This window comes from Micromys minutus (genome assembly GCF_963924665.1).
Source record: "Micromys minutus genome assembly, chromosome: 30".
NCBI lineage: Eukaryota > Metazoa > Chordata > Mammalia > Rodentia > Muridae > Micromys > Micromys minutus.
The window spans coordinates 972529-986802 of NC_137965.1; the positions used below are offsets into that span (position 1 = coordinate 972529).

The 14274-nt window shown below is 36.5% G+C and overlaps 1 protein-coding gene across 1 annotated transcript in view; it reads right to left on the reverse strand.

The window, feature by feature from the left end:
* Positions 1 to 14274, reverse strand: part of AHI1 (Abelson helper integration site 1) — a 132902-nt gene that overhangs the window by 70473 nt on the left and 48155 nt on the right. The window contains exons 16-17 of the mRNA XM_080941628.1: positions 8696 to 8895; positions 1969 to 1995 (exon numbers count right to left, since the gene is read on the reverse strand). Coding sequence (XP_080797754.1) covers positions 1969 to 1995; positions 8696 to 8895 — 227 coding nt within the window. The remainder of the gene's footprint in view (positions 1 to 1968; positions 1996 to 8695; positions 8896 to 14274) is intronic.

The following is a 14274-nucleotide window of genomic DNA, read 5'->3' on the forward strand; positions in this document are numbered from 1 at the left end:
GGTAGGAAACTGCAACACAGGTGCATTTGACAAAGGAGTTGCACTGATACACAGTGTCTATGGGGAATCGAAATTCTCATGGAAAGGAGCCAGTCGTAACAGGCCTAAAGGTAGGTGTGGTGGCTCATGCCTATGATCCAAACACATGGGAGACTGGGATATGAGAATCAATCACAGTGAGTTTGAGGCTAACCCAGGCTACTCAGGGAACAAACACGAGGGCAGCCTGGATTATACAGTAAAACCCTGCATAAAGATAAAATGAAAACTTTAATTCCTAAACTCAAAGACAGACTCTATTTAGTTTCCATATGCAAAAAAATCTATGGGAAACACATGAGCAGTTACCATGAGTCTGTATGGATACTTGTTATGCTCATAAGTTAGCAAGGGCTGTTGACACTGGGTTTCCATGTGGGGAACTTGCATAATGCTGAATATAATTAAAAACAGGGAACTATACACTTTGAAATTTGTTATTATCCATGTTTTTGTCTTATCGTGTACAATGCACAAAGACATGCATGTGTCACAGTGTGCAAGTGAAGACCGCAGGCCAGCCTGTTGGAGTTGTTCTTTTACATGTGTTCTGTGGATCAAACTTAGGCTTCTGGAGCAGAGCCTTTAGTCACTGAGCTTATCTCCTAATGCTGTGCTGCCTGACATCCCTGGGAAGCCAACTCTCTGCTGAAGGGAAATGGAGGAAGAGTGCATTGGGTGGGGTGGGGGGAGGAAGGTTGATGTGGTGAGGGGCTGGGAGGAGTGGAGGAAGGGAAACTGCCATTGGGATGCACTGTATGAGAGAAGAAGTTTTAAAAAGGGCATTATGATGTATGAATTCTATCTCAACGAAAAGCTATTTAAAATAGTATAAAATGCATTAATAATGCTAATCTTTCCTAATTTTAATTTTCAAATATGTAATTATAGTTTCAATGAGGTTCATTCTACATGTGTTAAACTCTAGAGATACAAAGATGAAAGATGCTCCTACTACCCTCAGGGAGTGTTCAGGTTAACAGGGCATTCTCCTTAATGACTGTTAAATGTATACAGAGTATCTGACTCAACTGACATTTAAACAGCATTAGCAGATAAAGATACAGCACACATTTGGGTCCGGGAGAAGGACAGGGAAAGAGTGGGAGAAGTAGCGGTCAGAGCTACTCAGAAAACCCTATATATTGCACTCGGGAGGATTTGGTAATCTTGGAGCTATAATCACTACAGCAGACACTGCTATCAGCAACAAGCTTCCTGAACATCTGTAGCCAAGTCAGAACACAGCCTGTTCTCTTTTCCCTCCCTGCCTTCCTTCCCCTTGTCTATCCCCTAATCGATATCCGGTTGGCTTGTGATAATTAGGTAAAGTGTGATGGGTCCTGACTGATACTGAATAGCTCAGTGCTGGAGTAAGCCTGCTACTTTGTGGCATAGCTGTCTCACTCCATGGTTCTGCAGATGCTTGCTCAATAAGATCTTTTCTTCCTCTATAGTGACGCTGTGTGCAGATGTCTTCCAATCAACCTAATTCTCTTCTGGATGTCCCATCTTTTACTACTTGACATATAATGCTATTTGTTAAATGATAAAATGTCGGAAGAGGAGGGAAGGATATAAGGAACTGCCTTGTGACTCCTTAATTGCTTAAAGATCAAATATAAAGATATGGTGCTTGTAAAAAGAGGATGCATGATGTGTGCTGGACCTGCACTGAAACTACATCCCACTTGGTAGGACTTTAAATCTTCAAAACTTTGAATCTACTTGACAAATACTCTTCTTGATAGATCCTGGGGGCCCAGTGTGATAATTCTGGTAAAATGGAAGCTAAATAAGAAAAGTACACATCAGGCAACTTTTATAGGAACTGTCTGTCCCCTCTACAATAGTGCAATCCAATTTGTTCATATGTCACAATAGAAATTTAATTTTAAAGTTGTCTTCCTGGTAATAACAACTACTTACTTTTGCAGCACAGGATCGTATCACCTCCTAAAAGAAATACAGTACAATAAACAAGTATTCATAATTTTATTTAAATAAAGTATTGCTCTTTGTAAAACATTCAGATGTCAATCTTCTAATGATGCAAACTAGCATTTGAGAGTTTCCTTTCTCCCTGCATTGTCAGTCTGTACTCTTCCATTGAGCTGCAAATAGGATAAACTCAAGAGACTTAATTCCATTTAGTAGTAAGACCAGCTTGCCAGCACCAAAACTGTGGAGGGCCCAGTTTTGGTTGTCTTGGGAGATTTGTCTCCTCAGAAAGCCTGGCATAAATACCAAAATCCTGTCCTACACAAAAATAGCCCAGAGAAACAAACTCTCAGTTGGCCACAGTACAGTTGTTACTGTGACTGGCATCAGTGCCTGTAATATCCACATCAGCAATTTCATCTAGTAAAAATCTCATAAATACCGTAGATAAGCAGAAACAGACTGCTTATAAATTGGGATAAGGCCACAATGATCACCTTTGAAAAGAAAAGTAGTAGAAATCAATGAATAATGGACAAGTTGAAAATTCTCTACTATGGAGGCAACAATATTCAATTCTAGCTAAAATTAACTAGTATTTATCGTCAGTGTGTTATACTAAAAAAACCAACAACGAACCTCAAGTCTAGAACAAACAAATGAACAAGCAAACAAGGGTAAAAAAAAAAAGAGCACCATTTTTTTCTTGTAAAAATGTAAAATCAGGCACTAACAGAGGTAGTAATTCAGTTTCTAGAGGAGAACTGGGAATACTGCTCGCTGGGCTGGACCTGAGATCAGATTGTCCCTGTAGTCTATAGGCTTCAGGTTCCTCTCTGGAAAGCAAGGGTGCCAATCCTCCACTACCGTAAGTATTGCTGGAGGACTAACTATAACAAATCAGGGAGAATGCTTACAGAAGTGTCAGAAATACATTATGATGAGAAGTACTCACCATGAACCATATTAATATAATACAAATATAGTATCATTAATATCTACAAGATGAATTGTTTCTGCAATGGAAATTAGCCTTTTCTGAAAATGGATATAAATAATTCTTAGAGTCATTTTATTCTTGCTTCTATGGCTCTAGCTGGCAAGCACCCTGAGATGACTAAGCTGGGTTCAGGCTCATGTGAAAACTGGGGCAGTCTTGAGTGGCTCAGGGGCTGAGGAGACAGGTCTCCTGTCATCAGAAGACATTCTCTCATAGATTCGGTTCTATAGACCAGCTACTTGTCAGACTGGTTACTTCTGACAGGTACTCAAGACTCTAAGCAACTGTGGTCATAGTCATGAGAGGAAGCCTCTCAATCTAAAGGCTGGGAAGGAGTTGTGTCCTTGGTAGGGTTTACTGTGGGACCAGTAACCATGATTTGTACTGTAACTGAATGGCAGCTCTAAGGACCAGATTATCACCTGTTTATCTTACATCCCTTCCTAATGAATAAACACCCATGAAGTGCCTGGTGAGATTAATTTAATATGTAATTTAACTTTATACAAACCACACCTTAAGCCTGAGTTCTATTAGAAAATAGCCCTAGTTTAGTAACAAAAGGCTATGCTGAGTATTTTATCTTCTATAACTAGAAGACTTCATAAAGAAAACAGGTTTCTAGAATATAATCACAAGAAACAAGGGAAAAGACATTGTGACAAAAGGTGGGATAAGAATATTTTGTTCCTATATTACTTTATACAAGACTGATAGAAAATGGATCATAATAACATGAAAAAAGTTTAGTAAAATCTCTTTATACAGAAATAATAATGTGATTTTTTTGTTTTGTTTTTAAGCTACAGACACTGGACAATGATTTATTTCCAAAGACAACTTTTATATCAACCCAAGGCATATGTATTTTCTAATTTAAAATGGAAATATGTGTTAAAAGCTGAATAACTAAGGAGATAAAAATTCTCATTCATAAATGTTATTAATTTTTTCTCTTATCTTTGATTTAATTTCTTAAAAATACCCTTTGACATTATTTTTCTACTTAATTTTGTTTTATTTTCATTTATCTGAAGACATAAAGTTATAAAAGCTAAGTGTTTCAGGGTGTCGACTGTCTGAGGAGTGAGGAGGCAGTGATCAGGGTCCAGGGCACAGTAGTTCTGTGTCTACAGAAAACCTTGTCATACAGGATACTGGGCAAAGAGCCCTTTATCATCTTCTACTGGAGATGCAGTTTCTTTAATTTTTAAAAAGCAACTTATCTATTACAATTCCTCTTAAAATGTAGAACACATCTGATTGCTTATATTAGAAACACTAAAATGTATAAGAACAAAACACTGAAATATATATTAAGTCACATAGTCTTCATTTTAACTGAGTAACATTTAAAAAATCCCCAAATACACAAACCTCTACTTTGCAACTAAATCTAAACCAGTGAGCAGTGTGCTTTGTAGCCTGGTGCACCTTCTGAGGCAGGACAAGAGGGCAGGGAAGCACATGCAGGACCAAGGCTGCAGTCTCAGTCCTGGCAGTCCAGGTTGTGTGTGTGTGTGGGGGGGGGGAGAGCAGAGAGCACGGCCAGGCTCAGTGCAGACTTACGGAACATCAACAACCTATGAGCAAGGCCATGGAGTCCACTCTCAAGGAGCCCCCGGCAAAGGCTATCTAAAGAGCCAAGAACAAAAAAGATGCAAGTTTTAAAGAATGGTTGCGTTTCTTAGCCCATACTAACATTTCTTTTTGAAAAAAGAGAGACCCTACTGATCTATACTGAAGGCACAGCACATGAACAAAGCGTACCCCACTGTTTTCCAGTTGATACCTAGCTCTAGCTTCTTTGGCAATTAGTGGTAAGGAAGAAATTGTAAGTTACAAGCTCATTTCTTTTACCCATTTTTTGAGGTTTTATTATTTTTTCTTTAATGTTAACTGTTTTTCTTTTTCACAAGTTAATGAGACCGTTTATTTACTACATCTTGTCCTGACATTTTTGTATGTTGGTGTTTGCTGCATATATGTATGTATATATGTGTGTATATTATAGTATAGGTATACATATATGCACTCATATTTATTAGACAGAGTGCAAAATTGATTAATATCTGGGGGAAGAATTACTCCCTAACTTTATTTGAGCAAGTCTTTCATTCACTTACATGAAGAAATACTTGGCAGCACACAGTCCCAGGTTTGGGGTATGTGGGGGAGTGTGGACTGCACCCTGGGCTGTGGGGACATCTCTGTAGTAACTAACCACACACTTAACTTCTGGTTAGTGAGATTTTATTTGCATATGTGTCCTAGCGTACATTTTTAGCTAATTTATATTTATGTTTCCTAATATTATAGTTCTTATTTTCCCTTCTGATGTATCTAGTTTTATGAACTTGCACCACATTACCCATATTATTTCAGTTTTATGACATATTTAAATATCTGGTAAGACAAGACTGTCCTCACAATCATCTCTTTTTCCTGGCTCACCTGGAGAAGGCTGAGGACAGCTGAAATATTTCTCAGCATATAGCTTCCGATTACATCTCAGACACCTTATGAGTGATTTACAATCAGGATCTCGCTGAATCTTTAAAATTCAGTAAGGTGAGGGATATCAGAGTACTCACTTTTAGAGATGAGGAAAATTAGGCTTCTTTAATGTGCTTGAGAGTCACAAGGTAGGCACAGGTTAGAACCTGTGTGCCTGTGCCTAAGCCCCCTGTCCTAGAGCTACTTACAATGCCTTCTTACTTCACATGCATTCTTAAGCATGTTGATGAATTAGTTCTCCATCTCATCTTATTAATTGAAGAGTTTAAGTATTAACTTTCCATATTACCATTTACAATTCAGAGTTTTAAAATTTGTCTGTGATTTTTTAAAAATTTTTAGCTTAGACAGGAAGTCTTTCTTTTTAAATAAAATTCTCAGACTACCTTTTTATTTCATTAATAAAAATTATGATAGTTGACTTTATAAAACAATCTAAATTGTTTCTGATATGTTTGCCTGTATTGCCCTTTTCTTGTTAATATACACAATTGTGTGTGTGTGTGTGTGTGTGTGTGTGTGTGTATGTGTGTGTGTGAGTGAGATATGGCCACACCTGATGTGTAAGCCTGTGTGTATATCTGGAGTTCAGAGGTCAATGGTAGATGTTTGCCTCTATGGCTTGCCATCTTATTTTTTGAGACAGGGTCTTCACTGAACCTGGAGTTCACTGATGGGCTGGGCCAGGCCAGGTGGTCAGCGATCTCTAGAGATCCTCTGGTCTCTACGTACTCAGTGCTGGGATTATGGACACATACAATCACACCAGCTTTCCTGTGGATGTTGAAGAACTGAGCTTATGTTCTCATGACTGTGCAGTAAGCACTTTAGCCACTGAGTCCTGTAATTTACAACATCTATTTAAGGTCACTTCTGCTTTAAAATGACATTATCATTTATCCATTTTACTGTTCTGACTTTGGTTTGTCCAGCAGGTTCTATGCAGCTCTATATTTGAGTTTCATTTAAAATACCAGCAGAGCATAGGGGATAGTGATGGACTGGGGAGGTTTTTGAGGAAATAGAATATGGTCTTAAAAGGGGTAAGGTAAAAATCAGAAAAGGGGAGTTAGGTGGGATGGGGGATGGGAGGGCAAGGTGGAGGGGCAATATGGGGAGGGATAACTAATGCTAAGTCCTTTTAAAAAGCCACAAGTAAGCCTACTATTGTATATACTTTCTAAAATGTGTACATATATACCAACGGACTTTAAATAAGGTTGCCATAAAATGTGGGGAACAATACCCCAACAGACATAATCTTCCAAATAAAACTTCCAGTACCAGGAATGAATTACACTTTTTAGGTCATGACCCAAACATTTCTAAGGGAAATACTATTCTTATTATGTGGCTGTACCAAACTGTAGTGGAATCTGGTGTCCCTCTGTCTAGTCTTTATCAATTCTAAGGGCGATTTATCCTGACACACTCAACACTGTTGACTATCCCTTTTTCCCATTAAAATCTGTGTATGTTTGGACATTACTTCTGATTCTCTCTTTAAATGACTTCTTGGTCTCATGCAATAGTTTACATACAAAACTATACCGTATCACTTAACATTAGAAAAAACAGTTACACACAGAAAAAAAAGCTACTGTAGTTTTTTTATGTAGAAATTCTTTCAAAATAGTAAGAGATTCTGTATATTATCTATACTTGCAAAATCATAAAACTTGTCTTTTGAACACAAATAGTTGTTTTGTTTATAAAACAAGGATAATAGCCACTGTAGTGACAATGTTGCATACTTACTACAATAAAAGTGTCACTGTGAGCATGTGAGCATTTTATAAGTATATTAAGACTGCCTTATACAGTGTGTGTGAGCTTGTGTGTGTGTGTGTGTGTGTGTGTGAGAGAGAGAGAGAGAGAGAGAGAGAGAGAGAGAGAGAGAGAGAGAGAGAGAGAGAGAGAGAGAGAGAGAGAGAGAGAGAGAGAGAGAGAGAGAGAGAGAGAGAGAGAGAGAGAGAGAGAGAGAGAGAGATGGTTTATCATTTGTGTCTTCTGGAATATCTTAAATGTAGTAGGTAATCTACTAGTTACTGAGGTAGCTTTATTTGTTCAGTATTATGGGCTGTGGTTGCCCAGCACTCCCTACAAAGGAAGCACACACCTGTAGGGAACAAGGGTATTGCCAGAGGCAGAAGCCATTAGTACATTATTAATGCATGGTGGCAATAGTGTAATACCAATCAGAGAGTAGGAAGGCAAAAGTAATGGAAATGTCAAAATGGGGAAACTGGAAAGAAAATTAAGGGTATTGATTTATCCTCTAAGAAGGAACATAGAAAAGAATGAACAGAAACAAAGTAAACAGATTCTCTGTAGAAAAAAAATTTAGGGACTCAAATTTTCCCTTGATGGTCTATTTCCTTTGAATTGTGAAAATCAGGCAAGCAGACTAAAATATCTGTGCTAAAAATGTGCAGAACTGCCTTCAAGAAGCTGACGGTATGAATGAGGAAACAATGCCTGTGTGATGTTCTATGTGCTAGGGACTGAGCCGGGCTAGCTGTCCTAAACAGTGCTCTGACCAGTGTGATGTTCTGTGCACCAGGCACTGAACTGGACTAAACAGAGCGCGCTGACTGGAAATTTCCCAGAAATGAAAGCTCGCAGAGTAACCCAGATACATGGAATCAAAGTCTGTAGGAACAGAGCCTGGCAGTCAGTGACACGAGAAAGTCAGCTAGGTGACTCTGATACACACAAAGCTCAAGAAACTCAAACTTGTGCTTCTGGAAAGACTTCACAAGAGTTCGAATGCATGGACAGAAATATCTTGTTTGAACATTTCCTGATCTTTTAAAAAGCAGTTTCTGGAAATGCTGGCAGTGAGAGCCAGAGTCTAGATGAGAGTCTCCTACACTCACCTGCTGACAGCCTGCCCTCGATGATAAGGACATGATGATGCCCATGTGACAGTTGCTAGGCAGGATTACTTGGTTCAGAATACTTCATTATTTGGTCCTGAGCTGGTCTTTAAAGTGTAAGTCCTGACAGCATGATAAGTTAGTCAAAATTTAGCTTATATGCTGTGAACAATGGCTTCAAAACTAGTACTGGGAAAGAACTATAAAAGAAAACCTCACTTTAAGAAATTAGGTAAATTCCTTAAGTTAATCTTTATTGCATAATAATGGTTTTAAATTTTCAACTACCAAAAAATTTAAATAAATAAAATAAACATACTGTGACAGTTTCGAGTCTCTGTTTCACAAGTTGAATCTTTCGTGATGAATTATTTTCAGTGTTGACAAATTCATCAATCTGAAAAGAGCCCTGCTGGGGCAGTTTAGGACAGGTGCATAAAGCATCCTCACTCTGATGGATTCCAGGCAACGGAAGTGTCCCACTATAGCGTTTCAACATTTCAGCCTCCTGCTGGGCTACTAAAAAGAAAAAAGAATCTAAAATTAGTTCAAATAATCACAGCAAAAGATAATCAAATATTAAAGCCATGAAATGATAACAACAAACAGTCAGAAACTCAACATTTTAATTGCTAAGTAACAAGAAGGCAACGTGACTGGCAAGATGAAAAATTATAGGTGATATGAAATCACAGAAAATTGATAATTCTGCAACAATCTATTTTATAATTGAGCTTTGAGAACAATGCAAATTGAGATATAAACCTAATACATATTTATATACATACACATAATATTTCAAATGCCTAGTGATGATACAAAGGGGACAAAAATAATCACTCACCAACCCATGTACCTAAGCCTGTTTTACATTTCTAGCTCTTCAAATATACAAATATCTATTCTATGCAAAACATTAAAATGTAGGTATAATTTAAAATGTTCTCAATTTAAATACAAATTAAATACAATTTTCTAAAGCTACCATGTTAAATGTTTTATAATATCTAAGAATCATAATTTTAAAACACTTTTCTCTGTCACTAAATATTTGCAATGTTTTATCTTTCTGTGTTGTAGATATTGTATGAAAAAGTACTTTTCATAATCGGATTTGTTTCTCATCATAATTTTAGTTTTGGATTAAATACCCAGACAGACACACAGACGTAAATGAAGTTGATTTGACAATGGTGGTAACCAGTGGTGACCAGTAGTAACCTACAATGATATAAATTAAAAAGCAAATGGCAGGTAGTGAGTTTTTATATTTCTGGATAAAAATATAATAAAAAGAACCAAATTTACTTTCTTGGTCAAAAAAAATCATCAAATAATAAACAAAATATAGAAAAGTGGAAAAAGGAAACCAGTTTTTTTGGTTTTTTAGGAATTTTTCTATGTCATGCTAAGGCAGGAATAAATAGTAAGATTACAGATGTACTACCATGCCTAACTTGGCTTAAGAAAATATATCAAGCAATATGATCCTGACCTTTCATTTTTATGAATTTACATAAGGGAAATGAAAGCACTTTCTGAAATATAAACTTGCACATGAAGACTCAGCAGGTCTATATGTAATGGCATAAGCTAGATATCCGTCAATAGATAACAGATATACACACTGGATATCCATCAATAGACAACAGATATACACACTGGATATCCGTCAATAGATAACAGATCCACACACTGGTAAATCTCTCGAATGGAGCAATAGTAGGCAGTTAAAAGGATGAACTATTGATAGATGCTAAAACATAAATGAACACCAAAATAATTAAGCATGAAAAAGGAAGACATAAAATAATTCATGGTGTATACAGTATCTTTTATTATAAACAATTCTAGAAAATGGACACAAATTTATGATCCTTTCAAGGAGTAAAAAGATACAATGAAGATGGGGCATAAAGTGACTAGAGGATGATGAGAGTGTCCACTGTTGTGACTTGAGATGATGCTCTTGTAAGTAGGTAAATTATCAAAGTGTATATTTAAAATTCACAGTTTATTGCATGTAAACGACACCAATAAAGCTGTGTACATAAACACACAAAGCAAATGACAGATGACAAAAGGGGCCAACTATTCTTGATATGCAAACAGGACCCACAAAATTCATTTAGAAGATCAAAGCAGCATGAAACCCAGAACTATTTTTAGCAAAGTCACAAAAGAATTGTGTAGCCAACAACGAACAAGGAATTAAACAGTAGTAAAAATGCAAATAAAAACATGATGTTATTGTTTATTGTCTGACAGACAGGCTGTCCTAACAAACAGAATAGGTAAGATATACAACATATACATATACAACAGTTATTCTATAAAAATTACTTAAGTAAATTATCTCTCTGTGTATGTGTGTGAGAGAAAGAGACAAAGAGACACAGAGAGACAGAGACAGATAGACAGTCAGACAGACAGAAACAGAGAGTGTCTATATAGCCTTGCTGTGTCCTAGAAACTTCTAATATAGACCAGGGAGGCTTCCAAGTTACAGAGATCTGCCAGCCTCTTGGATGCTGAGATTAAAGGCATGAAACACCATAACCAAGCTCTAAAATATTTAATAAGCGTGAAACATTGGACTTTTTAAAGTAATAAATCATCTGTGTGATACAGCACCTGTAAAAATTATAGATTTTTGATATTTACATAAAATTTCATCTATGTAAATAGAAGAGCCAGCAGCTAATACCCAGCATTCCTGAGTCCAGAGGATAAGAGCCCCAAGGGAAGCAACAGAATACAGCAACTGTCAATGACAGGCATTTCTCTGTACCAATTTTCTATTTCAGTGCAAAAGCCGCCACTCCCTTTAGGTTGTGTGTGTGTGTGTGTGTGTGTGTGTGTGTGTGTATGTTTATGTGTTTATTTGACTCTAATGTTCTTGTATTTAATTTAGATTTATTTCCAGAGTAGCAAGAATATTTATTTCACCTTCAATTATTTAAGGATAGTTTTAAAAACAAGCAAGTGTAAAGCTGTAGAAAACAGGTAAGGAGAAGCATTCCATGTTGGAAGTGGGTGGGTTTCAGGGATGAGAAGTCAACAGAAAAACATGTTTCATGATCTCTGTATTCTTCACTTTGAAAATTGTGCTACCAGCCTTTAGCTGTTTTCTTGCTGCATGTAAAGCTGCACCTAAGAGCAATCTGGCATTCGAACTTGTCAGATTTTCTGAGCTTTTATATTCATGAACTACAATCTCAATTCTGAGTATCTATGCTCCAAATGCAAGGGACTTACCTACATTTATGAAAGAAACTTTACTAAAGCTCAAAGCATACATTGCACCTCACATAATAATAGTGGGAGACTTCAACATTGCACTTTCATCAATGAACAGATCATACAAACAGAAATTGAACAGAGACATAGAGAAACTAACAGAAGTTATGAACCAAATGGATTTAACTAATATTTATAGAACATTTCATTCTAAAACAAAAGAATATACCTTCTTCTCAGCACCTCATGGTAGCTTCTCCAAAATTGACCATATGATTGGTCACAAAACAGGCATCAACAGATACAAGAAGACTGAAATAATCCCATGTATCCTAACAAATCATCATGGACTAAGACTAGTCTTCAATAACAGCAAAAACGACAGAAAGCCCACATACACATAGAAGCTGAACAATGCTCTATGCAGTGATAACTTGGTCAAGGAAGAAATAAAGAAAGAGATTAAAGACTTTTTATAATTTAATGAAAATGAAGACACAATATACCCAAACTTATGGGATGCAATGAAAGCAGTGCTAAGAGGAAAACTCATAGCTCCGAGTGCCTCCGAAAAGAAACCGGAGAGAGCATATACTAGCAGCTTGACAGCACACCTAAAAGTTCTAGAACAAAAAGAAGCAAATGTACCCAAGATGAGTAGATGGCAGGAAATAATCAAACTCAGGGCTGAAATCAACCAAGTATAAACAAAAAGAACTATACAAAGAATCAACAAAACCAGGAGTTAGTTCTTTGAAAAAATCAACAAGATAGATAAGCATTTAGCCAGACTAACCAGAGGGCCCAAAGACAGTATTCAAATTAACAAAATTAGAAATGAAAGGGGAGACAACAACAGAAACTGAGGAAATAAAAAAAAAACCCATCAAATCCTACTACAAAAGCCTATACTAAAAAACAAAACAAGACAAACAAACAAAAAACTGGAAGATCTAGAGTAAATGGACAATTCTCTAGACAGATATAAGCTACCAAAGTTAAATAAGGATCAGATAAACCATCTTAATTGTCCCATAACCCCTAAAGAAATAGAAGCAGTCATCAAAAGTTTCCCAACTTAAAAAAAAAGAAAAAAAATCCTAGGACCAGATGGGTTAAGTGCAGAATTCTATCAGACCTTCATAGAAGACCTAACATCAATACTCTCCAAACTATTCCACAATGTAGAAACAGAAGGAACACTACCCAATTCCTTCTATGAAGCCACAATTACACTTATACCTAAACCACAGAAAGACCCAACAAAGAAAGAAAACTTCAAACCAATTTCCCTTATGAATATTGATGAAAATACACTCAATAAATTCTTACAAACCAAATCCAAGAATACATCAAAAGGATCATTCATCAGGATTAAGGAGGCTTCATCCCAAGGAATGCAGGGATGGTTCAATATGAAAATCCATCAATGCAAAACACTATATAAACAAACTCAAAGGAAACACACACACACACACACACACACACACACACACACACACACACACAATCATCTCCTTAGATACAGAGAAAGCATTTGATAAAATTCAACACCCCTTCATGTTAAAAGTCTTGGAAAGATCAGGAATCCAAGGCCCATACCTAAACATAGTAAAAGCAATATACAGCAAACCAGTAGCCAACATCAAACTAAATGGAGAGAAACTTGAAGCAATTCCACTAAAATCAGAGACTAGACAAGGCTGCCCACTCTCTCCCTATCTATTCAATACAGTAATCAAAGTCTTAGCCAGAGCAATTAGACAACAAAAGGAGGTCAAAGGGATACAAATTGGAAAAAAAGAAGTCAAAATATCACTATTTGCATATGATATGATAGTATACTTAAGTGACCCCAAAAATTCCACCAGAGAACTCCTACAGCTGATAAACAACTTCATCAAAGTAGCTAAATATAAAATTAACTCAAACTAATTAGTAGCCTTCCTCTACTCAAAGGATAAACCAACTAAGAAAGAAATTAGGGAATTGACACTCTTTACAATAGTCCCAAATAATATAAGATATCTTGGTGTGACTCTAACCAAGCAAGTGAAAGATCTGTATGACAAGAACTTCAAGTCTCTGAAAAAAGGAATTGAAGAAGATCTCAGAAGATAGAAAGATCTCTCATGCTCATGGACTGGCAAGATTGATATAATAAAATGGCCATCTTGCCAAAAGCAATCTACAGATTCAATGCAATTCGCATCAAAATTCCAACTCAATTCTTCATAGAGTTGGAAAGAGTAATTTTCAAATTTATTTGGAATAAAAAAAATCCTGGACAGTGAAAACTATTCTCAACAATAAAAGAACTTTTGTGGGAATCACCATCCCTCACCTCAAGATGTATTACAGAGCAATAATGGGAAGAATTGTATGATATTGGTACTAAGACAGGAAGGTAAATCAATGGAATAGAAATGAAGATTCAGAAATGAACCCACACACCTATGATCACTTGATCTTTGACAAAGGAGGTAAAACTATCCAGTGAAAAAGACACAGCGTTTTCAACAAATGGTTCTGTTTAATTGGTGGTCAGCATGTAGAAGAATGCAAATCAATCCGTACTTATCGCCTCGTACAAAGCTCAAGTCCAGGTGGACCGAGGACCTCCACATAAAACCATATATATTCAAACTAATAGAAGAG